General features: G+C 42.8%; 1 protein-coding gene across 1 annotated transcript in view; it reads right to left on the bottom strand.

Annotated features, from left to right (window-relative positions):
* The window catches only part of LOC135216683 (sphingomyelin phosphodiesterase 5-like), a 382,932-nt gene that overhangs the window by 5,542 nt on the left and 353,394 nt on the right, over positions 1 to 23,996 (bottom strand). Inside the window, exons 8-9 of the mRNA XM_064252090.1 lie at positions 15,675 to 15,825; positions 2,262 to 2,470 (exon numbers count right to left, since the gene is read on the bottom strand). Of these exons, the coding sequence (XP_064108160.1) occupies positions 2,262 to 2,470; positions 15,675 to 15,825 (360 nt within the window). The remainder of the gene's footprint in view (positions 1 to 2,261; positions 2,471 to 15,674; positions 15,826 to 23,996) is intronic.

The following is a 23,996-nucleotide window of genomic DNA, read 5'->3' as shown; positions in this document are numbered from 1 at the left end:
CTTACAATGAGAAATATTACAAAAAGCAATTGCCATTAGAAGCTTGTACAAGTGTCTCTGCAGCCATGTGGATTGTCAGTACATAAAGCAACTTTTAAAAATGTCCACTTGTAAAAACACTGCAGAGCAATTTAGGGGGTATCAGTAGCTTTGTGGCCTGCCTTAAGGCTACTATGTATTTCATTCCCAAATGAGACCTAAAATTCCGCTGAAATAGAATGAATGTGAAGTTAATTGATATTGATATTGTGACTTACTCTTGCAAGTCACTGATAGGCACCTGGAAAATTCACCCAATACCTCAATTGGAGCAATAATGAGCAAATATTATATTCATGAGATATAGGTCACTGTTAATGGAATAGCTTAATACTGAAAGGGAGTATCATAATAAAAGAAATTTTTATATACTTGATGTCTCAATACAATCTGCTATAATACAATAATGATCATAGCTGTATGTACTTGCAATGAGTTACGTGAGGAATGAAATGGCCTAATTAAAGGTAAGAAAATTCATTGGTAATCCTATGGTCATGATAGGATCCTGCATTGAACAAAACTGTAATGTATGCAAGTACAGCTGCTGGAATAGCAGAGCAAAAATTAATGTGCCTGCATAAGGTGTGAAGCTGGAAGGAAACCGAACAGTAGAGGTAAAAGACTGCTGTGTGGAGGTTGAAGGGAAGACTCCATACCCTTCAAAAATGGTTTTTACATCATATCTCTATGGTAATTTTCTCATACAAACCCATTTTCAAGATTAGCCTAATTAACAACCCATGTCAAGATTAGCCTTATTAACAAGGTTCATTATTAAATACTGGAAGGGAATCTGGACAAACACACTTTTCTTTTAATTGCATGTATAATGACAAGAAAATGGGGATACTTTAAGAATAAAAAATTCAATGGAAAGAAGTTACATTATCCCAGCTGCAGAAGCACGCTGAGGATAATTTGTGTATATACTGTAAGAAATTGAAGAAAGTTAAGAAAAAATTAACAAGCAGGTGAGATTATCCCAACAAAAGAGGCAAGCTGAAGAGAACTTTCTCTTAACTTGGGACATGCTAAAGAATATATAATGTAGTTATTAACTACTGAAGGGTTAGAATGCACGTGCATGAAATAATTTCTCAGCTTTTCTGCTTTTTCTGTCAGAAGATAATTGTCACGAGGTAAGTCGGATACTATGAATAAGGCTGATTGTGACCGATGGGTCTGTTATGAAACAACCTCTGACCACTTTGTAAGACTATCTTATCTCTTGATGTCACATTATAAGCATGAGACAGAAGGGAGAGGCAAGGAATTTCTATTAGACTGGGAGTTGATGAGAGATCATATTTACCCCCATGACAGACTAAAACATTTATCAGATCAAGATTCACATACTTCACATGTTTGATATACATTATATTGACCTTTCTATTTATGGAAAATTTCTCAGAGGTCAGACAAAAGGCAAAAATCTGCAATACATAAGATCCTATCATGGATATATTAATATATTTCAGTGACTGATTAACATGTCTAGTACCTTTTGATTCTTAAGCAATGATGTCCTAAGGAATCTACAAGACAAGCTGATGCCAGCAGTTATAACCCCACAGAGCAATGAAAAACACCTAAATCATTCCCTTACAGGGAAAATGGACACTACTCCTAGATGTTGAATATATATGATTAAGGAAATACAGGATCCAGATAAGTACTAGTTTAAGACGCTTGCATATGTGGTAAAAATTTTCCCCTAAAGTCATACTAGTATATAAAATATATTGGAGATTAGAATAGAATATAGAATTTAGCCAAAGGCCAAGCGCTTGACCTATGAGGTAATTCTGCAAAAAGTTTTGAAAGTGTAACAGGAAGAAAATCTTGCAGTTGCACTATGAATCAACTGTTAGGAGAGGGTGGAAAGTAAAATGGAAGAAAGAATATGAATGGAGGCACAGTAAATGAAAGAGGTTTCAGCAAGAAGTGCACTTATGGCACTACCGCCCACACTTCTATAGGGCTAAAGAAATATACCACATTACTGGAATAATTTCCTAAGTGGAATGGTTTATAAGCCACTTCTGTTGATGCAAGTTTACTACATTTAAATATAGTATTTATGTTCATACATTAAAATTAATAGATCTAACTGGATGTCTACAAAAAAAGATGTATTCAGAATCAATAACACCATAATCAGAATTAAATTGTGTTGTACTTTAATGTGTTCAGCAGAAATCTTAAATATCCAACTTTACCAGAACATCTGCATCAAGAATGAAATATCTACGCTGTACATCATCCAATAAAACTCTGCGAAACTCATGACTATCTTGGACAAATGGATGATTCATCTTTGGTTGCCTGTGTTCTGTACCAATTGTCCATGGTTTATCTTCTCCTGCACATTCCCGGCATGGGTCTTCATACTGATCCCAAATTGGTGAGTTTTGTGTTGCCTCATCCCCTGAAACAACAGTGTAAAATTACTGGTATGTAAGTAAAACAAAGGAAAGTTTACAAACATTATAAATATAATTCCTTAGACTAGCTGATCCCATTTCATATCTACTCTTCTACAGCTGGGTTAACCTCAGATCCAAATTATCATGGAATTTCTCTGAAAAATGTAAGCACTGCTTTATTTTTATTATTATAATTATAATTTTTTAGTTTTCCACCGTCATCCTATTCGACTGGGTGGTTTTTATAGTGTGGGGTTCCGAGTTGCATCCTCCATCACTTTTTTCACCATGTACGCTGTTTCTAGCAATACGTACACTTCTGCACGAGTTCTGGAGTTAGTACTTATAGGTTTTCCAGGTTCCTTTTCAAGGATCTTGGGATCGTTCCCAGTGCTCCTATAATTATGGGTACAATTTCCACTGGCATATCCCATATCCTTCTTCTGTTTTCAGGTCTTGATACTTAATTTTTTCTTTCTTTCTCATCTACCTTGGTGTCCCATGGTATTGTGACATCAATGAGTGATAGTACTTTCTCCTTGACCTTGTCAATCAACATCACGTCTGGTCTATTGGTACATATCACCCTATCTGTTCTGATACCATAGTCCCAGAGGATCTTTGCCTGATCATTTTCTATCAGTCCCTCAGGTTGGTGTTTGTACCACATATTACTGCAAGCTAGCTGGTGTTTCTTGCAGAGGCTCCCAGTGGAGGGCTTTACCTACTATTGAATCACGCCTCTTTTTGTACTAGTTCTATGCAAGTGCCAGACATTCCCTTGCTAAGTGGTTTATGGTCTCGTTTTTCATATCGCACTTGCTGCATATGGGCGAGATGTTATTTCCATCTATTATTCTTTGGATATATCTGGTTCTTAGGGCCTTATCTTGTACCACTGTTCGCATTCCTTCTGTTTCCTTCTCGATTTCTCCCCTCTGTAGCCATTGACATGTTTCATTGCTGGCCAGTTCTTTAGTCTGTCTCATGTACTGTCCATGCATTGGTTTGTTGTGCCATTCCTCCATTCTGTTTGTAATTCTCAAGTCTCTGTATATTTCTACTTTTATTTGTCTATGGGGAAATTGATGAATTGGTTGCATTTGACAACATTCTCAAAGGTTGCTAGAGAGAGAGAGAGAGAGAGAGAGAGAGAGTAGAGAGGGAGAGATCGAGACGTGACGATGAGGATGGAGGAGGGAGGGAGAGAGAGTGATGAGAGAGAGAAAGAGAGAGAGAGAGAGAGAGAGAGAGGCTGGTTGTTTCGTCTGTTGTATTGTTGGATTATTTGCGTTCATCAGAAGCGATAGGAAGCGTCTAGGATGTTTTGCGTATTTATTATATTGTATTTTTATGTTTAATATTATTATTAAGATAGTATGGGGGAAGGTTTGTGCCTGTGTTTTTTTTTGTTTTTGTTTTGAAAAAGAGAGAGAGAGAGAGAGAGAGAGAGAGAGAGAGAGAGAGAGAGAGAAGGGGTGTGAATGATGAATGGATGGTTGACAAGTGAACTGCTTATTTGGTGGGTGTGCTGGCTCGTTCAGTGGCTCGGTCGCCGAGCATTCGGAGTCAAGCAGGAGCAGTCAGTCAATAAAGGCATTTGGAGTGAGAGGCAGTCAGTCAATACAGTTGTCTGTGTGCATTTCAAATAAGTTTTGAGTAATCGAGTTCTGTCGTGCTTATGTCCATCTTTGGTTGTCAAGTTGGTGAGCGATTTGTTGTGTCTGATGTTTGTGAATTGGTGTTTAGTCTTGGTGCTTGTTTGGCATTTTTTTTTTCTTTTTTTTTTCTTTTTGGTATTCCGCGGATTGTTGGTGACAGTTGGTTTGGTGTTTGGCGGTTTGCTAGTGGTGGTGGAGTTTGTTTTTAGATGGCCATACCGTGTTGAAAGCACAGCTTCTCACCCTGATTGTGTCAAGTTTTGTGGTGAGTAAATGTGTTTGAGGTTTTGTTTTTTGCTTTGCTGAACCAAATGTCCTTTTGGTAATTAAAGTAACGTAAAGGAGAAAGTGTGAGGAGGTCTTGCTTGCTTGCTTGCTTAAATTGTGATCCCGCCACAAGTCCTTCTTCCCATGCACTCATCTTCACTGGTTGTTCATACACAAACAAACCTTTGGTCTTAACGATACGATATTTTCTACCAACTAGCTGGATCCAGATAAATCGCAGATGAAAGCAAGAAATCTTGTGAGATCTCGCAACGTGTGTGTATATCAGGTGAAGAGTGGTAAAGGACTACGCATCTATGCCACCGTGTCAGTCTTTTCTTAACTGCCTGGGCGAGAGTTGTGGTTGGTCTTTCTTGCCCTTTACACGGTTCATTACCCGTTTTGCTTGTGTTTTAGTGTGTGTGTGCTGTTATTATGGCTTCTTCTGCTCCATCTCGGCCTCATCAACGTCTGTGCCCTGGAACTCCAGGTTTTCCGTGTTCTAGCTTTTTGGCTTCAGCTGCGACCGACCTACACGTCACTTGTAGTAGGTGTCGCTCTAACGTTTGTACAATAACAAATCCTTGCACGGAATGCCATGCATGGCCTAGAGAGCAGTGGAAGTTATTTTATAGTAAGAGGGAGCATTGTAGGGTTTCTACTCTCCCTTCGTGGGAGGGATTTTTTCTTCTCTTCCCGATGCTTCGTCTCCTGCTGCTGTAAAACCCCATACTAGTATTGTGCCTTTGTCCCCTTCCTTTTCTTCTATCGATTCATCGTTGGACATATCGGGAGGCCCTCAGGCCCATTTATGTAATGTTGCCCCTTCTTCTTCGGGAGTTAATTTGATTCCCGAGAGGGAGGAGGCTTTTTCATCATTGTCTTTTATTTCAGAGTTGGAGGTGTCGAAAATGGCAGCACTTTGGGGGACTCTTTGGCTACAAGGTTCACTGTCCTTGGAGGGTTTGCTGATGCACTTCATGGATGCTCGCTACCCCACTCCTCATGCTGTCCAGGCCCTCCCCCCTCCTCCTGGGCTCATCTTTTTGGGTAGCCGAGGTCAGCCATTTTGTATTGCTCGCCCAGTGACGATTGCCGCTTCTTCAAGTCAGAGGGACCCCATGGTGTCAGCCCCGCTAGTGACGTCACAGGTTCAGTCATTTTGTATCCCTCAGTCTGTGGCGTCTGCTTCCCGTTCGGATCGAGGGGAAGCCATGACATCACAGGTTCAGTCATTTTGTATCCCTCAGTCAGTGGTGTCTACTTCCTGTTCGGATCGAGGGGAAGCCGTGACGTCATCGCCGCTTATGACGTCACTTCTGTCGATGACATCACTCCCAGTTGTCTCCGCTGCGCCGCCTCGCTCGTCTGTGTCATCATCATTTGCCGCCGTGACATCATCTCTGCCATCCAGTTCCCTGCATCTCCCTTCATGTTGTTGGACCTTACTCTTGCTGATCCGTCTGAGGCTTTATGCCAAGCGGTTCTTAAGAGATTAGACTCTGTTTTAGAAGATAAGTTGGCTGCCATATTGGCTGGGAGGACTGGAAGCAAACGTGTTGCATCCCCCTTGCCTCCTACGTAGAGATTGTGTAAGGAGCAAAAGCTGTCTTCCTCTCCTTCTCCCCCATCTCCGCCATGTCCTTAGAAGGCTAAGGACTTTGCCCTTTCTTCGTCTGCGAGTGAGGAGCAACACGCCCTGTTCCTGAAAGTGTTGGTGTTGCGGAGAGTATTAGTCTATCTTCCCCTGTGTAATCTGCAGTGGTTGCTTTGTCCTCTGCATCAAGTCGCCAGCGTGTTGCAACCTCCCTCATTCGTGCACGTGTTGCAGGTGCTCCCACATCTCCTTCTCCAGGGCCTATTTGTTGCTGTAAGGATCTTAAGGTGCCTGTCAAGAGGTCGAAGGTTGTGAGCATGGCGTTGGTGCAGCAGGAGTGTTTGCCTGCCCCTCTCCCTGGTACTTCAAGGAGTTCAACTCCAAGGGATTCTCATTCTATCTCGAGTGTTCGGGATTCCTCACCAGCACATGTCCGTCCATCTGCCACACTCGCGCCCGTTCACGGCCATGTTAGAGTGGCATCTGTTGGGAGAGTGCATAGTGATGTCCCTAGTGTTGTGGATGGTTCGTCGCGGGAGTTGGCGCTTGGATCCAGCCCAGACAGGTTAGTCGGTGTTTCGGGCTGTTTGGCTGCTGGTTCTTCCGTTAATTTAAACGAGGAAGGAGTGTTAGATAAGCCTACACACCTTTCTCGTTGTCATTCTCCGTTGCTGGAGGAGGAGGAGGAAGAAACGCAAGAGTTTTTGTCTTCCTTTACAGAAGTTGTCGACCTTATTCGTAGATTCAACAATTTGGAGAGTAGGACTCAGGCTCAGTCGTCTTACACTCCTTCCTACTTGGAAGCCTTGCTGAGAGCAACGCAGGATCCCAAGTCATCGTTTTAACTTCCCTTGTCGGGGCACGTCCAGTCGGTCTTGCATAACGTTAACGCCTCTGTTTCAGATCGGGATGGTTTGTTTCGATCTAGGGGCTCTGCCAAGCTGCTACCCCCGCCCTTCATGAGGCATAGGAAGTACAGTGGACCCCCCGTATTCGCGTTCTCCAGATTTGTGGACTCACACATTTACAGATTTCTCTTGGGAACGTTTCCCTGCATTATTTGCGGAAAATTCGTGCATTCGCGGTATTTTTCTATGATAAATATCCACAAATTATTGGTTTTTTTGATGATTTTCATCATAAAATGCACTTTTTGTGATAAAACTATTAAAAAAACCATGTAGGAACATTTTTAGTGGGTTTTTCTTGAGTTTTAACTAACAAAATAGGCTGTTTTTAGCATTTTTATAGGGGTTCCAAACATTCGTGGGTTCTAACTATTCACGGGGGGGGTCTGGTACACATCCCCCGTGAATACGGGAGGACCACTGTACTATGCTACGAACTCAGCTTTTATTATGTTGCGTCATCTTAACCCGGACGTCATTTGTCTGAAGCCGGGATTGACTTTGGAGCAGATTAGGTTGGTGGCTCCATCCTTGTCTCCACAGGATGACTCAGCGTTGGAATCAATGGCAGCTTCCATGTTGCAGATGGCTTCTTGGCTGGACTTCTGGTCTACGTTCATTGCCAAGACAGCCTCTTGCAGGTTCCCAGAGGGGTTGGTGAGTGCTTCCTCTCTTGCCAGTTTGTTGCTGTCCGGAGGCAAGGCATTTCCGTATATGGCTCACCTCAGTGTTAATTTATGGGCTAACTTTCTCCTGGTTAGAAGAGATGCAGCTTTATCCAGGATGGAAAGATCGGTTGACCGAGTCGTTGCTGGCACTGAGGAATGGAGATCTGTTGGAGTCTCAATTTCTGTTCCCTTGGACTGAGCTGGAGGATGCGATAGACCAGTGCTGGGCTGACACCAAGGACAGATTAGTGCACCAGGCTGTGTCTAAATTGGAGTCTCATCCTCGGAGATGTTCGGCTCCTCCTCCTCCTCCCCCTGCCCAGCAGCAGTCACGAAGATTGTCGCCTGTTAGGCCGTTGAGGAGTTCGGTTTTGGCAAGGCCTCCCCGTTCGTTCCAGCCTAGGTCAGATGACCAACGTCCCTTTCGCTCCCATTCCTTTAAGCCAAGAAGGGGCCCAAGGGGTAGAGGTAAAGGCGGTCGTCGGTAGGTTAGGCGTCTCTCCCTCTCCTGTGCCACAGGTGGGGAGGTCCCTGGCGGGCCATTGGGCCAAGTGGCAGTTATGGGGCGGAGAAGTGGGTAGTAGATGTCCTTCGGGTGGGGTATCTTCTGCCATTCGACTTCTCTCCTCCTCTCTCGGACAAGCCACAGCCCAGGAGGGCGTATCCTCCAGATTCTCTGAAGTTCTTGGCTCTTCAGGAGGAAGTGCAGGAGATGCTGGACAAGCATGCGATAGAGGAAGTCGTGCATCCGTCTCCGGGGTTTTAGAGTCACATCTGCTTGGTGCCCAAGGCGTCTGGAGGTTGGAGACCTGTGATCGACTTATCCACCTTGAATCACTTCATCAGGAAGACAAGCAGTTGTGAGGGAAGGAGACTTCATGCTTTCGATAGACTTGAGGGACGCATACTTCCAGATCCCTAATCATTGCTTCTCTCTCAGAGACAAGGTCTACGAGTTCAAAGTCCTGTGCTTCTGGCTGACCACAGCCCCTCAAGTGTTCACAAGGGTCTTCTCTCTTGTCTCAAGTTGGGCCCATGCTCAGGGAATCAGTTTGCTGTACCTCAACGATTGGTTGGTCTTGGCAGGTTCCAGGGAAAAGCTGCTGCAGGACAGAAATTGCCTGCTTTGGTTTTGTCTGGAACTGGGCATCGTGGTCAACCACAAAAAGTCAAACCTCGTACCCAGTCAAAGGATTCTCTACCTGGGCATGGTCATCGATATGGAGGTTGCAAGAGTTTTCCGATCGGACCAGAGGTTGGAGAAGTCGCAAGTGGTGGCACGCAACTTTCTGTCAGAACCACATCAGTCAGCTCATCAGTGGCAGGTTCTTCTGGGAGTTTTGTCTTCCCTGGAGAAGCTGGTCGCTTATGAGCGTCTTCATCTTCAGTCTCTACAATAAAGACTGGGGGAATTCTGGTCTCTGGCGGGGGACTCAACCATTGCAGGTTCCTCTGTCCCTCGAAGTGAGAGAAGACCTTTGTTGGTGGTTGGACGACTGAAATCTTTTGAAGGGTGTCCCTCTGCATTCTCTCCCACTGGGCTTCCTCCTGTTTTCAGATGCCTCCCTTGCAGGTTGGGGAGCTCGTTTAGGTGGCCTCATTGCCTCAGGTGTTTGGAGGACAAACAGCAGCATATCAACATCTTGGGAGTTGAAGGCAGCCTTCCTGGGTCTGAAGGAGTTTCGGGAGAAAGTATATGGTCATTCTGTTGTTCTCATGTTGGACAACATGATGGTTGTTGCCTATGTGAACAAGCAGGGAGGTCTGGTTTCACAACTTCACGCATGACAGTTGAGGTTCACCACTGGGCCGTCAGCAATTCGGTAGAGCTCTCAGCCAGGAATATCCCAGGCAAACGGAATGTCGTCGCAGACAAACTCAGTCGTTGGGATCAGATCCTAGGCACAGAGTGGTCCCTTCATCAGGTAGTAGCAGACAGGCTCTTCCAGGTTTGGGGGAGACCCATGTTGGACCTTTTTGCAACTTGGTTCAATAGGAAACTGCAGATATTCTGTTCAGAGGTTCCAGATCCTTTAGCGTTAGCGGAGGACACGTTCCAACATCCCTGGGACAACCTGGAGGTATATGCTTTCTCTCTGTTTTGTTTGATCCGTCAAGTTCTGAACAGGGTCTCTGGATGACTTTGGTAGACCCTCTGTGGCCTCAGGCAAAATGGTTTCCAGATCTGCTATCGTCGTTGTCGGAGGTTCCGAGGGAAATTCCCCCTTGGCGACATCGTGTCAACCGCATACAGAAAGGTTCCACCAGTCAGTAAAATTCCTGTCTCTTTATGGTTGGAGGCTTTCAAGCATTTCCTCCGAGCAAGAGGCTTTTCTCAGAGAACAGCAGGGCATATGTCCAGCAGTCTCAGATGGGCAAATGGGCGATCTACTGTGATTGGTATCGTAAACGGGGTTTTTCGCCACTCACAACCTCTATTCAGCGAATAGCAGACTTTTTAACCTTCCTCAGAGATGAGAAACATTTGTCCGTTTCTGCCATTAGAGGCGACAGGGCTGCCCTGAGTTTAAGTGTTATGCCTTAGGTATCAACATCTCCCTGTCTTGGGAACTTTCCTTACTAGTTAAGGGGTTTGAGCAGTCGAGTTCTCCTAGGGAGCTCAAGCCTCCAACATGGGATGTTTCCTTGGTTCTCAAGAGCTTCACTAAGGTCCATATGAGCCTTTGCGTCGCTCATCTGACAGGAACTTGATGCTCAACACAGTTTTTCTCCTGGCCTTGGCATCTTCGAAGAGGGTAGGAGAGCTCCTCGGTCTGAGCTATGATGTGAAGCACACCAGGTGTTGGGGGTTGGTGTCCTTTGAATTTGTCCCAGAATTCATGGCAAAGACCCAAAATCCTTCTGTGCACGATGATAAGTTCACTTCCATTTCCATTCCATCACTGAATGACTTTGTGAGTGATGATGCTCAAGAGCTTTTGTTTTGTCCTGTACAGGCCCTGCTTTCATCATATTTCTGGCGTTGAATGTTGACTTCAGTGTCATCTTAATTCTCTGCATATACTATTTTTTCCTGATCATGTCCTTTATCTCTTGGTGTTTTATTCTCAGGTATTTGTACCTTGTCTCATCTAAGTATTTGATGATATTCCCATCTGGTAGCTTTATCCCTTCAGTCCTTGTCACTTTGCCTTTTTTTTGTGTTGACCAGGGCATATTTTTCTATCCCAAACTCCCTCCTGATGTTTCCAAATGTAATCCTTACAGTCTGGATTTAGGTATTATTATTATTATTATATTATTACTATTAGTATTATTATTATTATTATATATAATAGCTGACCAAAGTTCATTCCTTTATGGTTCATACTTCTCTCTTATCATTTACTGACATGGTTAATCGCGACATTATGCCATATGTACTGTAAGGACCCAATTATGCGAAAATTTGGTTGATCCACAGCCTCGCAGAACTGGAAAATCACAGATTTTGATACACATACCTTATGGGAATAATTCCATTAGGGCCAAGGCAAATGGCAACTTACCCAGTCAAACTTTTTTATACTACCCATTTTCAACACTTTCTATGTATGTACTGTACTGTAATTTTTTCTAATATGAAATTGTTCTTATGGATAAATAAAACATTAAATAGGTTTTAATAACTTGAAAAGGTTTAAAATTACACCCAGGATGGTGAAAACTCCCACGCGCAAACACTGCCTCCCCCCCGGTAGAATTTGAATCTGAAAAATTAATGAACATAGTAATATATAGACCTCCTAATACTAAAGAGTTTGACTTAATAATTGAAAAATTGGATGATATATGTAGAAATCACAAGGACTGGACTATTCTCCTATCTGGTGACTTCAACTTTCCTTTCGTAGAATGGAAAGAACGAATAGGAGATTGTGGTTGTACTTATACATATAAAAAAGAGAGTAATAGTAGTGCAGAAGATAAGAGGCAATTTGAAAAGCTACTAGATATGCTACTAGAATACAACATTCAACAAATAAATCACCTGCCAACAAGAAAGGAAAATACTTTAGACCTAGTATTTGTGAACGAGATGAATTATGTTAAAGAAATAATAAGCAAGAAATGAAAAAGTGGGAAGGATATGGAAAATACAACTTCTACAGTAAAAATATAAAATGGTCAGAAATAAATGAAGAATTAAACAAAGATTGGGATAACATTTTCGTAAGTGATGACATAAGGGTAAATACGGAGATATTATATAAAATATTGGAGAAAATAGTGGATAAATATATACCGAAGAAGAAAAGTAAACATCATTCATGCATACCAAGAGACAGAAGGATCTTGTTCCAGAAAATCAGAAAGTGGAAAAAAGGTCTTGCAAAAGAAAAAAATGCATGGAAAGTTATAGAACTAAAAAGTAAGATAGAAAATGCAGAACAAAAGATTATACAATCAAAAGAAAATGAAAAACGGGACTTGGAAGAAAAAACCCTATTAAATATCAAGCAAAAACCCCAAAACAAACTATTATACTCATATGCGAAGAAGATGAATAAAAGAAGAATAGAAATAGGCCCTCTGAGAATTGAAGGGAGATTAACGAATGAAAAAAGGAAATTTGCAACATACTGGCAGAACGATATAAGAGAGAATTCACCCCTAGAATAGATAATGAAGATAATGATATAGAAGTAAGGGACGAAAATAGTGAATATTTAGCTGACATAGATATTAATGAAGCTGATATTGTGCAGGCTATTAATGAAATTAAAAATGGAGCTGCTGCAGGGCCTGATGGAATTCCTGCTATTTTGTTAAAGAAAGTAGTTCATTCTATCGCAAAGCCACTTGCAATATTATTAAGACAAAGTGTAGATACAGGCAAGATTTATGATGAGCACAAATTAGCATATATCACCCCTACTTTCAAAAGTGGATCAAGACTAGAGGCAAGTAATTATAGGCCTGTGAGTCTAACATCACATATTATGAAAGTGTATGAAAGGGTAATGAAGAAAAATATTATGAAACATTTAATAAAAAATAATTTGTTTAATAAAGGACAACACGGTTTCGTACCCGGAAAAAGTACACAAACCCAACTGTTAGTCCACCGTGAGAACATATTCAAAAATATGAAAAGCGGAAATGAAACAGATGTGGTTTATCTAGACTTTGCAAAAGCTTTTGACAAAGTAGACCATAATATATTAGCGAAGAAAATTAGAAAACACAATATCGTAGATAAAGTAGGAAGATGGTTAAAAGAATTTTTACACAACAGAAAACAGATAGTTATTGCAAACGATGAGAAATCGGATGAAGTCAAGGTAATATCCGGTGTGCCACAAGGTACGGTGCTAGCTGCAATATTGTTTGTTATTATGATTGAAGACATAGACAGTAATGTTAAGGATTCGGTAGTGAGTAGTTTCGCTGATGACACAAGAATAAGTAGAGAAATTACTTGTGATGAAGATAGGAACGCTCTACAAAGAGACCTTAACAAAGTATATGATTGGGCAGAGGAAAATAGGATGGTATTTAACTCTGATAAATTTGAATCAATAAATTATGGAGACAGAGAAGGAAAGCTATATGCATATAGGGGACCTAATAATGAGACAATCACAAATAAGGAAGCAGTTAAAGACCTTGGTGTGATGATGAATAGGAACATGTTATGCAATGATCAAATAGCAATTCTTTTGGCAAAATGTAAAGCAAAAATGGGAATGTTGTTACGGCACTTCAAAACAAGAAAAGCTGAACACATGATTATGCTTTATAAAACATATGTTCGTAGTCCACTTGAATATTGCAATATGATATGGTACCCACACTATCAAAAGGATATTGCACAAATAGAGAGTGTACAAAGGTCCTTTACAGCTAGAATAGAAGAAGTTAAGGACCTAGACTACTGGGAAAGACTACAATCCTTGAAATTATATAGTCTAGAAAGGAGAAGAGAACACTACATGATAATTCAGGCATGGAAACAGATAGAAGGAATAACAGAAAATATCATGGAACTAAAAATATCAGAAAGAGCAAGCAGAGGTAGATTAATAGTGCCCAAAACTATACCAGGAAAAATAAGGAAAGCACACAGGACATTAATCCACTACGCACCAGCATCGATAATGCAGCGTCTATTCAATGCGTTGCCAGCTCATCTGAGGAATATATCAGGAGTGAGCGTAGATGTGTTTAAGAATAAGCTCGACAAATATCTAAACTGCATCCCAGACCATCCAAGATTGGAAGATGCAAAATATACCGGAAGATGTACTAGCAACTCTCTGGTAGACATTAGAGGCGCCTCACACTGAGGGACCTGGGGTAACCCGAACGAACTGTAAGGTCTGTAAGGTAAGGTAAGGTAAGGTCTCTCTCTCTCTCTCTCTCTCTCTCTCTCTCTCTCTCTCTCTCTCTCTCTCTAATCATTTTCCTCAAAATCTATTTCAAAAATAGAAAAAAAAATAAATTATCAAATACCAAAGTTAGTCAAATCAAGTTAACCTAGACAAAAAAAAAATTCTTACTTCATGTTCAGCAATGACGGATTTCAAGGTGTCGACTGCTGCCATAATGGAAGTTGCTCTTTTCTTCGTCTTTAACTTAAGGACAAGCTTTTTAGTTTTGAGAAAATAGGTCTTCCTCTTCAACTTCTAGACAGATGCATACATGATGCGGATGATCAGAATACACCTCACAGATCTGAATAATAAATATGATGATGCTGATCATACCAATCATTCATACACACTGCGCTATGAAGTCACAAACGCGTGAGGTGGAGCCTTCCGTCTTAGCTACTGGCTGACCAGAAGCCTTCAGAATACACTTCACAGATCTGAATAAAACCTATGGCAATGATGATACTGATCATTCAGAATACACTTCACAGATCTGAATAATACCTATGGCGATGATGATGATACCGTTCATTCATACACTCAAGTTATATTGAAGATAATTTGAAAACATTTTTATTGACATTAATATTTTATGCATCTTTCTTTTTATCTTCTTACCCATTTTCTGTCAACTTAGTAATGCTTTAGTCTTTCAGAATGTGTGTGTTTTGGGATGTTCGTGATGTAGGGGTTCATGTTGCAGACAGTTTTTATCCTAGGATTCGGCTGTCTAGCATACGAGTACATTCCCACACTTCTTCCAACACAAATTTTAATGGCGTACGATTGCAATCTTCCCGTCTGCTTGCAGGCCCAGTCATGATTGTCTCATCTCATCTCTTTCAGTCATTTTGGTGGGAGTGGGGCATGGGTTGTACAGCTCAGTACAGCTCAATCCCATCTTTCTCTCCATTCTCACATAAATATGATTCTTTTTCCCTCTCTCAGGACAGAAATCTTCTTTCCTGAGGGAGAGAGTATGTTATGTTTATTTACAGGCTCTTCAGTTATCAGCCCTGCTTCAGCGGCAGCGTTCGCTCAGAACTTGGAGCCCTCTGCTTCGCTTCCCTCTGACAGAGATGCCACTGGCGTCACCTCAGTATTCATTATTGCCTAAATATGTCATAAATTAAGTAAATATGTTGTTGAACAGTCAACCTAAACCTTGTTGTGAATAAAAAACTTTGTAAAATAAAGTTGTACATATCTAAGTGAGAAGTGGCTGTGACTAAAAAAAAGTACCAGTTTTCTATGGGTTATGTTTGCTGAAATATTCTGAAATTTGACTAACACCTTCAAGCCCAGACATTATTTTACATGTCCAATAAATGTGCAAAAAGTCTTACATTACTTTGCACAATACAAACTGTTTTAAAATACTAGTATTACTAACAAAAAGTAAATATTTGTATCCTGACCATTAGCTAAAAGCCTCTCATTGGTGACATTAGCCTATTGGAGACAGGGTCATTTCAGGTCGGTATCATTCTTAAAGTTTGTTTTATAGGCTGGCCAACACAGTAAAAAATTTCAAGTACAGTACATGTCTAATGTACTATGTACAAAAATATAGGTGAATTTAAATTTAAAAGTTTTGTCAAGAAAATTTTAAAGCTTGGTGCTCTCAGATGTACATACTGTTACATCTAACTGTACATAAAGAATTTTTAAATACTATGTGTATCACATGATAAATATCCATAAATGAAAGTACAGGCATACACACACCTGGTGACATATTATCACAGTTGAAGTCTCCTCCTAAGATTGTGCATACAACCAACTCATCTTCTACCTTTGTGTCCTCAATAAACTTTTTCACAAACTTCTCTGCTTCTTGCAGCTGCTGAGCTACAACCTTATCTTTTCCTTGAAATGCCTGTAAATACAGAAATCATATTTTAATAAAATGTTTTGAGATGACAATCAAAGCCTGGAAATATAAAATCTAAACATATCAAGTATGGATATGTATAAATCTACAGTAGTATCCAGTATAATGTAGTACTCTAATAATTACATATCACTGTAGCTTACACTCATTTGTCTCCTATACTATAAATACCAGCTGACGAATCTCAATAACACTGAAACAGTTCATTTTACACAATTACAGGCCTTCAGTCTTGAAAGAATCATGTGAAAATTAAACTTAGGTGTTTATATGATGAAGGAAAGAATGAATGATCCAAATTTACCTAGAACTGCAATTTCAAGGGAATAGCAAAAAATACTTTTGCACCTGCACAACTAAGCACTGTACTGATATCAATATTAACTACATCTGGAAAAAATAAAGAACTTTTGAGGTAAAGATAATGATTTACACTAATTAGTAATGTCTGCCTGGAACCGTAATATTACTGGCAACTAATATCATTAACATAAAATTCCTATTGCATCTACAAAGTTAAGAGAAAAGTTTCTCATTTTCGGATCATCACTGGCTCAGAAAAAATTAAGCTTTTAGAGAGCCAAAGAAATTAATAATTTACATTTATCTGGCATTGTATTTTTGGTACCAAATGATCCTGAATATTAAAACAAAAGATTTCCTTGAATTTGCAAGACTAGAATATCAGTGCCACATAGATTGAAAAAAAAAAAGACAAATCTCGTTAAGACAATTTGTATTTTTCTTAGCTACAAACCTGAGGTCTTACCAATAGGATAATTTCTAGCGCCTAGCTGGATCTGGTTAAATCATAGATGAAAGCAAGGAATCTTGTGAGATCTGGCAAAACATGCGTATATTGGGTGAAGAGTGGCCAAGGACCACACACTTACGCCACCGTGTCAGTCTTTCCCAACTCGGACTTCTCTTAGCAGACAGAGGGGCGGCTAGAGGTGGGCAGTACAATGTTAAGACCTCACGTTTGTAGCTATGAAAAATACAAATTGTCTTAGAAAATTTGTCATTTGTTCATACGCGAACAAACCTTCGGTCTTAACAATAGGATAGACTTGTACTTGGAGGGAGGTACAGACATCCTAAACCAGCTGGGGGCCTACCCACCAGTCTAGCTCCAGAAGAAATAACTTCCGGAGAGGGACTGAAACCCGTGAGAAGCTAGATAAACTGACATCTAACTACCCAGACACTAAGTGACGTACAATGATACGTGGGAGAATCACTGTATAGGGAAGCAAAGAGAAACTTTGACTGTCCAATGGCAAACCAACACACCAGGGTTTGTTACTGCTCCAAACTCCCCCCTTGCCAAGGAGTGGAGTGGAGGATATGCTACTGAATAGAGGGTTGGATATTTGTATACCAAGCACCCACACTATCAGTATGACTACCTTACTCACCTGTATCAGACCAGTCCAGCAAATGATGTGTCTATTCCTTAACCCGCCTGAAGGAAGAAGGAAAGGTACAAAAGAAAGAAAGAGACCAGCCAACTCATTCATTCTCTCATCCACACAGTCATCTTAGGGGAGATACAAAAGTGCCCTGTTAAGGGCAACTATGAGTTACACAACCTGTTGGGCAGCCACCACAGGACCCAGGGAAAACGTGTCCGTAGATCTGTGGGCAACATCCTCAAGATAGAAAGAGGTGAATAAGGACTGGCGTAACCAAGTACCAGTGCTCAGTATTCTATGTACAGCCAAGTTCTTTTTCTTTGTATGTGCTAACAAAAAGTCTGCAGCAGCCTGGCCAAAAGTCCCAAGTCTTTTTAAGATATTAACACAGGGTCCGGACAGGACACAACAAAAGCTCTTGAGCATTACCACCCACAAAGTCATTCAGTGATGGAATGGAAAATGAAGTGAACCTATCATTGTGCACAGAGGGATTTTGGGTCTTGGCCACGAATTCCGGGACAAATTCGAAGGACACCGACCCCCAACCCCTTGTGTGCTTCATATCATAGCTCAGACCGAGGAGCTCTCCTACCCTCTTCGAAGATGCCAAGGCCAGGAGAAAAACTGTCTTTAACATCAAGTTCCTGTCAGATGAGCGACGCAAAGGCTCACATGGACCTTTAGGGAAGATCTTGAGAACCAAGGAAACATCCCATGTTGGAGGCTTGAGCTCCCTAGGAGAACTCGACTGCTCAAACCCCTTAACTAGCAAGGAAAGTTCCCAAGACAGGGAGATGTCGATACCTAAGGCATAACACTAAACTCAGGGCCGCCCTGTCGCCTCTAATGGCAGAAACAGACAAACGTTTCTCATCTCTGAGGAAGGTTAAAAAGTCTGCTATTCGCTGAATAGAGGTTGTGAGTGTTGGAAAACCCTGTTTACAACACCAATCACAGTAGATCACCCATTCACCTTGGTAAACCGCAGAGGTCAACCTTCTGAGACTGCTGGACATATGACCTGCTGTTCACCTAGAAAAGCCTCTCTCTTGAAGGAGATACTTGATAGCCTCCAACCGTGAAGAGACAGGGATTCTACTGGCAGGTGGAACCTTTCCGCATGTGGCTGACGCAGGTGCTGCTGCCAAGGGGGAAATTCCCTCAGAACCTCCGACAACAACGACAGCAGATCTGGAAACCATTCTGCCTGAGGCTACAGAGGGGCTACCAAAGTCATCCAGAGACCCTGCGAACTCATCAGCCTGTTCAGAACCTGATGGATCAAACAAAACGGAGGGAAGGCATACACCTCCAGGTTGTCCCAGGGGTGTTGGAATGGGTCCTCAGCTAACTAAAGGATCTGGAACCACTGAACAGAATATCTCCAGTTTCCTGTTGAACAGAGTCGCAAAAAGGTCCAGCATGGGTCTCCCCCAAACCTGGAAGAACTTGTCTGCTACTATCTGATGAAGGGACCACTCTGTGCCTAGGATCTGGTCCCAATGACCGAGTTTGTCTGCGGCCACAATCCGTTTGCCTGGGACATACCTGGCTGAGAGCTCTACCGAATTGCTGACCGCCCACTGGTGAACCTCAACAGTCAAGGCATGAAAATGACATGAAACCAGGCCTCCCTGCTTGTTCACAAGCGACCACCGTGGTGTTGTCCGACATGAGAACAACAGAATGACCATATACTTTCTCCCGAAACTCCTTCAGACCCAAGAAGGCTGCCTTCAACTCCAAGATGTTGATATGCTGCTGTTTGTCTTCCAAACTCCAAATGCCTGGGGCAATAAGGCTGCCTAAATGAGACCCCAAACCTGCATGGGAGGCGTCTGAAAACAGAAGGAAGTCCGGTGGGAGAGAATGCAGAGGGACACCCTTCAAAAGATTTCGGTCGTCCAACCACCAACGAAGGTCTTCTCTCACTTCCAGAGACAGAGGAACCTTTAACAGGGGTGAGTCCCCCGTCAGAGACCAGAATTCCCCCAGTCTCCATTGTAGAGACCAAAGATGAAGATGCTCATGGGGGACCAGCTTCTCCAGGGAAGACAAAACTCCCAGAAGAACCTGCCACTGATGAGCTGGCTGATGTGGTTCCGAGAGGAAGTCTCGTGCCACCACTCGCAACTTCAACAACCTCTGATCCAACAGGAAAACTCTTTCAACTGCCGTATTAATGACCATGCCCAGGTAGAGAGTCCTTTGACTGGGTGCGAGGTTTGGCTTTTTGTGGTTGACCACAATGCCCAGCTCCAGACAAAACCAAAGCAGACGATCTTTGTCCTGCAGCAGCTTTTCCCTGGAACCTGCCGAGACCAACCAATTGTCGAGGTACCTCAGCAAACGGATCCCCTGAGCATGGGCCCAACCATCATACGAGAGAGAAGACCCTTGTGAACGCTTGAGAGGTTGTGATCAGCCCGAAGCACAGGACTTTGAACTTAAAGACCTTGTCCCTGAGAGAAGTCACCTTCCCTCGCAGCTGCCAACACTGAACAGGGGGTCTCCATCTTGAACTGTGTCTTCCTGATGAAGTGATTCAAGGTGGATAAGTCGATCACGGGTCTCCAACCTCCTGACGCCATGGGCATCAAGAAGATGTGACTGTAAAACCCCGGAGACAGACGCACCACTTCCTCTATCCCATGCTTGTCCAGCATCTTCTGCACTTCCTCCCAAAGAGCCAAGAACTTCAGAATCTGGAGGATACACCATCCTGAGCTGCAGCTTGTCTGAGAGAGGAGGAGAGAAGTCGAATGGCAGTAGGTACCCCACCCGAAGTACATCTAACACCCACTTCTCCGCCCCATAACTCAGCCACTTGGCCCAATGGCCCGCCAGGCACACCCCCCCACCTGTGGCACAGGAGAGGGAGAGGCACCTAACCTACTGACAGCCCCTTTACCTCTGCCCCTGGGGCCCCTTCTCAGTTTAAAGAAACTCTGGGACGAACGGGGAGGCCCTGCCGAAACTGAACTCTTCGACGGCCTACCAGGTGACAATCTTCGTGACTGCTGCTGGTTGGGGGAGGAGGAGGAGCAAGATATCTCCGAGGACGAGACTCCGACTTAGACAGCCTGGTGCATCAATCTGTCCTTGGTGTCAGCCCAGCGCCGGTCTATTGCATCCTCCAGCTCGGTCCAAAGGAACGAAAATTGAGACTCCAACATATCCCCATTCCTCAGGGTCAACTGATCTTTCCATCCTGGATAAAGCCGCGCCTCATCTAATCAGAAGGTTAGTCCATAAATTAACACTGAGGTGAGCCATATAAGAAAACGCCTTGCCTCCTGACTGCAACAAACTGGCAAGAAAGGATGCACTCACCAACCCTTCTGGGGACCTGTCAGAAGCTATCTTAGCAATGACCATAGACCATTAGTCCAGCCAAGAAACCATCTGCAACATGGAGGCTGCCATAGATTCCAACACTGAGGCATCTTGTGGAGACAACGATAGAGCCACTGTCCTCACCTGCTCCAAAGTCAATCCTGGCTTCAGACAAATGACCTCCGGGTTAAGATGACACAACATCAAAAGGGCAGAGTCCATAGTATTGTACTTCCTATGCCTCATGAGAGGTGGGAGTAGCAGCTCGGCAGAGCCCCTAGAGCGAAGCAAACCGTCCCGATCTGAAACAAGAGGCGTTAACCTTAAGGAAGACTGACTGGACGTGCCCCGACAAGGAGTGTTGAAACGAAGGCTTGGGATCCTGCGTAGCTCTCAGCCAGGCTTCCAAATTGTTGAATCCACGAATAAGGTCGACAACTTCTGTAAAGGAAGACAAAAACTCTTGTGTCCCCCCCTCCTCCTGCTCTGGCAATGGAGACTGACGACGAGAAAGGTGTGTAGGCTTATCTAAAACGTCTTCCTCACTCAAATTAACAGAAGAACCAGCAGCCAATCAGCCCCAAACACCAACTAACCTGTCTGGGCTGGATCCAAGAGCAGACTCCCACGACGAACCAACCACAACACCAGGAACATCATTACGCACTCTCCCAACACATGACTCCTTAACATGGCCGCAAACGGGCACGGGCATGGCAGACGTACAAACATGAACTGGAGAGGAATCTCGAACACTCAAGAACAAATAAGAATCCCTCTGAGTCGAACTCCTGAAAGTACCAGGGAGAGGGGCAGGAAAACACTCCTGCTGCACCATCTCCATGCTCACAACCTTCGACCTTTTGACAGGGGCCTTGAGATCCTTATGGCAACAAATAGGCCCTAGAGATGGAGAAGTGGGAGCACCTGCAACATGTGCACGAACGGGGGAGGTTGCAATACACTCGCAACTCAATGCAGAGGACGAAGCAGCCACTGCAGAGCACACAGGGGAAGATACACTAAAACTTTCCGAAACGCCAACACTCAGGAACACGGGCGGGTTGCTCCTCACTCGCAGGTGAAGAGAGGGCAAAGTCCTTAGCCTTCCAACGCTTAATATGCTGACGCAGCAGAGATGGGGGAGAAGGAGAGGAAGACAGCACTGGCTCCTTACGCAATCACTTTGCAGGAGGCGAGAGCGATGCAACACATTTGCTTCCAGTCCTCCCAGCCGACATGGCAGCCAACTTATCTTCTAAAACAGAGTCCAATCTCTTAAGAACTACCTGGCATAAAGCCTCAAACCGGACGGCAGAGATGACGTCACGGCAGCGAACGATGACGACACAGATGAGCGAGGCAGCGGAGTGGAGACAACCATCGATGGAAGTGACATAAGTGGTGATGATGTCACAGCTTCCCCTCGATCCGAACGGAAAGCAGACGCCACTGGCGGAGGGATACAAAATGACCGACCCGGTGACGTCACTAGCAGGGCTGATGCCACTGCTTCCCTCAGACTTGAAGAAGTGGCAACTGTCACTGGCAGAGCAATACAATATGGCTGACCTCAGCTACCCACAAAGACGAAGCCATGAAGAGGGAGGCAGCGAGCATTCATGAAGTGCGTCAGCAAATCTTCCAAGGATGGAGAACCCTGTAGCCCCATCGACTTCCAAAGCGCCGCCATCTTGGATGCCTCCAACTGCAATAAAAGACAATGATGAAAAAGCCTCCTCCCTCTCAGGAATCAAATTAACTCCCGAAGAAGAAGTGGTGACATTACAAAAATCAGCCTGCGGGCCTCCTGATACTTCCAACGACAAATCGACGGAAGAAAAAGAAGGGGACAAAGGCACAACACTACTATGGGGTGCGACTGCAGCAAGAGACGAAGCATCGGGAAGAGAAGAAAAACCCTCCCATGAAGGAAGAGTAGAAACCCTACGATGCTCCATATTGCTATAAAACAACTTCCACTTCTCTCTAGGCCACGAACGGCATCCGTGCAAGGATTCATTATTGTACAATCATTAAAGCGACACCTACTACATGTGATGTGGGATCTGTCGCAGCCGAAGCCAAAAAAAGAGAACATGGAGGGGCACATAAAGTTGACGAGGCTGAGGAGGGGCAGAAGCAGCCATAATAACAGCACAAACACACACACACTAAACACAATCGAAATGGACAATGAGCCGGGTAAAGGCTAAGAGAGGTCAGTCACAACTCTCACCCAGGCAGTTAAGAAAAGACTAATCCGAAGGTGTAGGTGCGTGGTCCTTGACCACTCTTCACCCGATATATGCACGCATTGCCAGATCTCACAAGATTCCTTGCTTTCATCTGCGATTTAACTGGATCCAGCTAGGTGCTAGAAATGATCCTATTGTCAAGACCAAAGGTTTGTTCGCGTATGAACAATGAAAGTGTTCCATGATATATCCATAACTTGCAATATCACTGCAACTCAATATTATTGGTGTGCACATAACATCAAAAGCAATAGAGTAAGGTTGCCTGGTTCACACTGTTAAGATATCGTTTTTTTTTCTTTATTTTTTTTAATTTGATAGCATTTTGTGAGATTCCAAGGTTTTCTGTAAAATTTAACAAATGGAATAGTTCAACTACCTTCAGCTTAATATTGAAATGATAATTTAAGGACTATGTTTATGCGATACTACTAGTGATAGGTGTCTCCTATCTATTTGGTAATGTATATCTATGGTTGTGATATGACGTTTTTATCACTACGTTTCGTTCACGTCAGTTTTGCTATATGGAAAATAGTTTTACACAATAACATAACATAATGTTCTAAAGATATCAGTGACTGTTTTGAACATAATTACACATGATTTCTTACATATTTGAAAAGAAAAATAGATAAATAAGGCATGAATCGTGCATCAGGCAGGTGAACGAAAAATTATGAAACTCTGCCACGAGTTTTTTGGCCGACGGTACATAATGTTTGCAGAGGGTGAAGGTGAAATGTTTTAGTGTGAGGGGTAACTATGAGTGAGAGAGAGAGAGAGAGAGAGAGAAATATGTACATCATGCAAGGTAAAACTCTGGAGGGGTATCATCTTTAAAAAGTGCGAATGGGATCACATCTTCTGAAAGTGCATTAACTGCATGTGCTGTAATTACGTAACATAGTACATACAGATTGTATATCAGCACTTTTCTTCAAGGTTATCCGAGGTTAAGATAGTAATTTTCACAGAACAACAACACTGTTGTCTTTTTGATATGTATTACTAGTTGATCATGAAGGTCTTATATACGTAGTGACAAACACTGTGAATTACGTACTGCCTTTGTATATATTTTCAAAAATATAAAAAGCACACAAAGAATCTCCATACTGATTTTACACTTAAAAGCACTAAA

Source organism: Macrobrachium nipponense, chromosome 6 (assembly GCF_015104395.2).
Source record: "Macrobrachium nipponense isolate FS-2020 chromosome 6, ASM1510439v2, whole genome shotgun sequence".
In the NCBI taxonomy this organism is placed as follows: Eukaryota; Metazoa; Arthropoda; class Malacostraca; order Decapoda; family Palaemonidae; genus Macrobrachium; species Macrobrachium nipponense.
The sequence above is the reverse complement of the archived record's forward strand: the minus strand, read 5'-3'. Positions and strand labels throughout refer to the sequence as shown.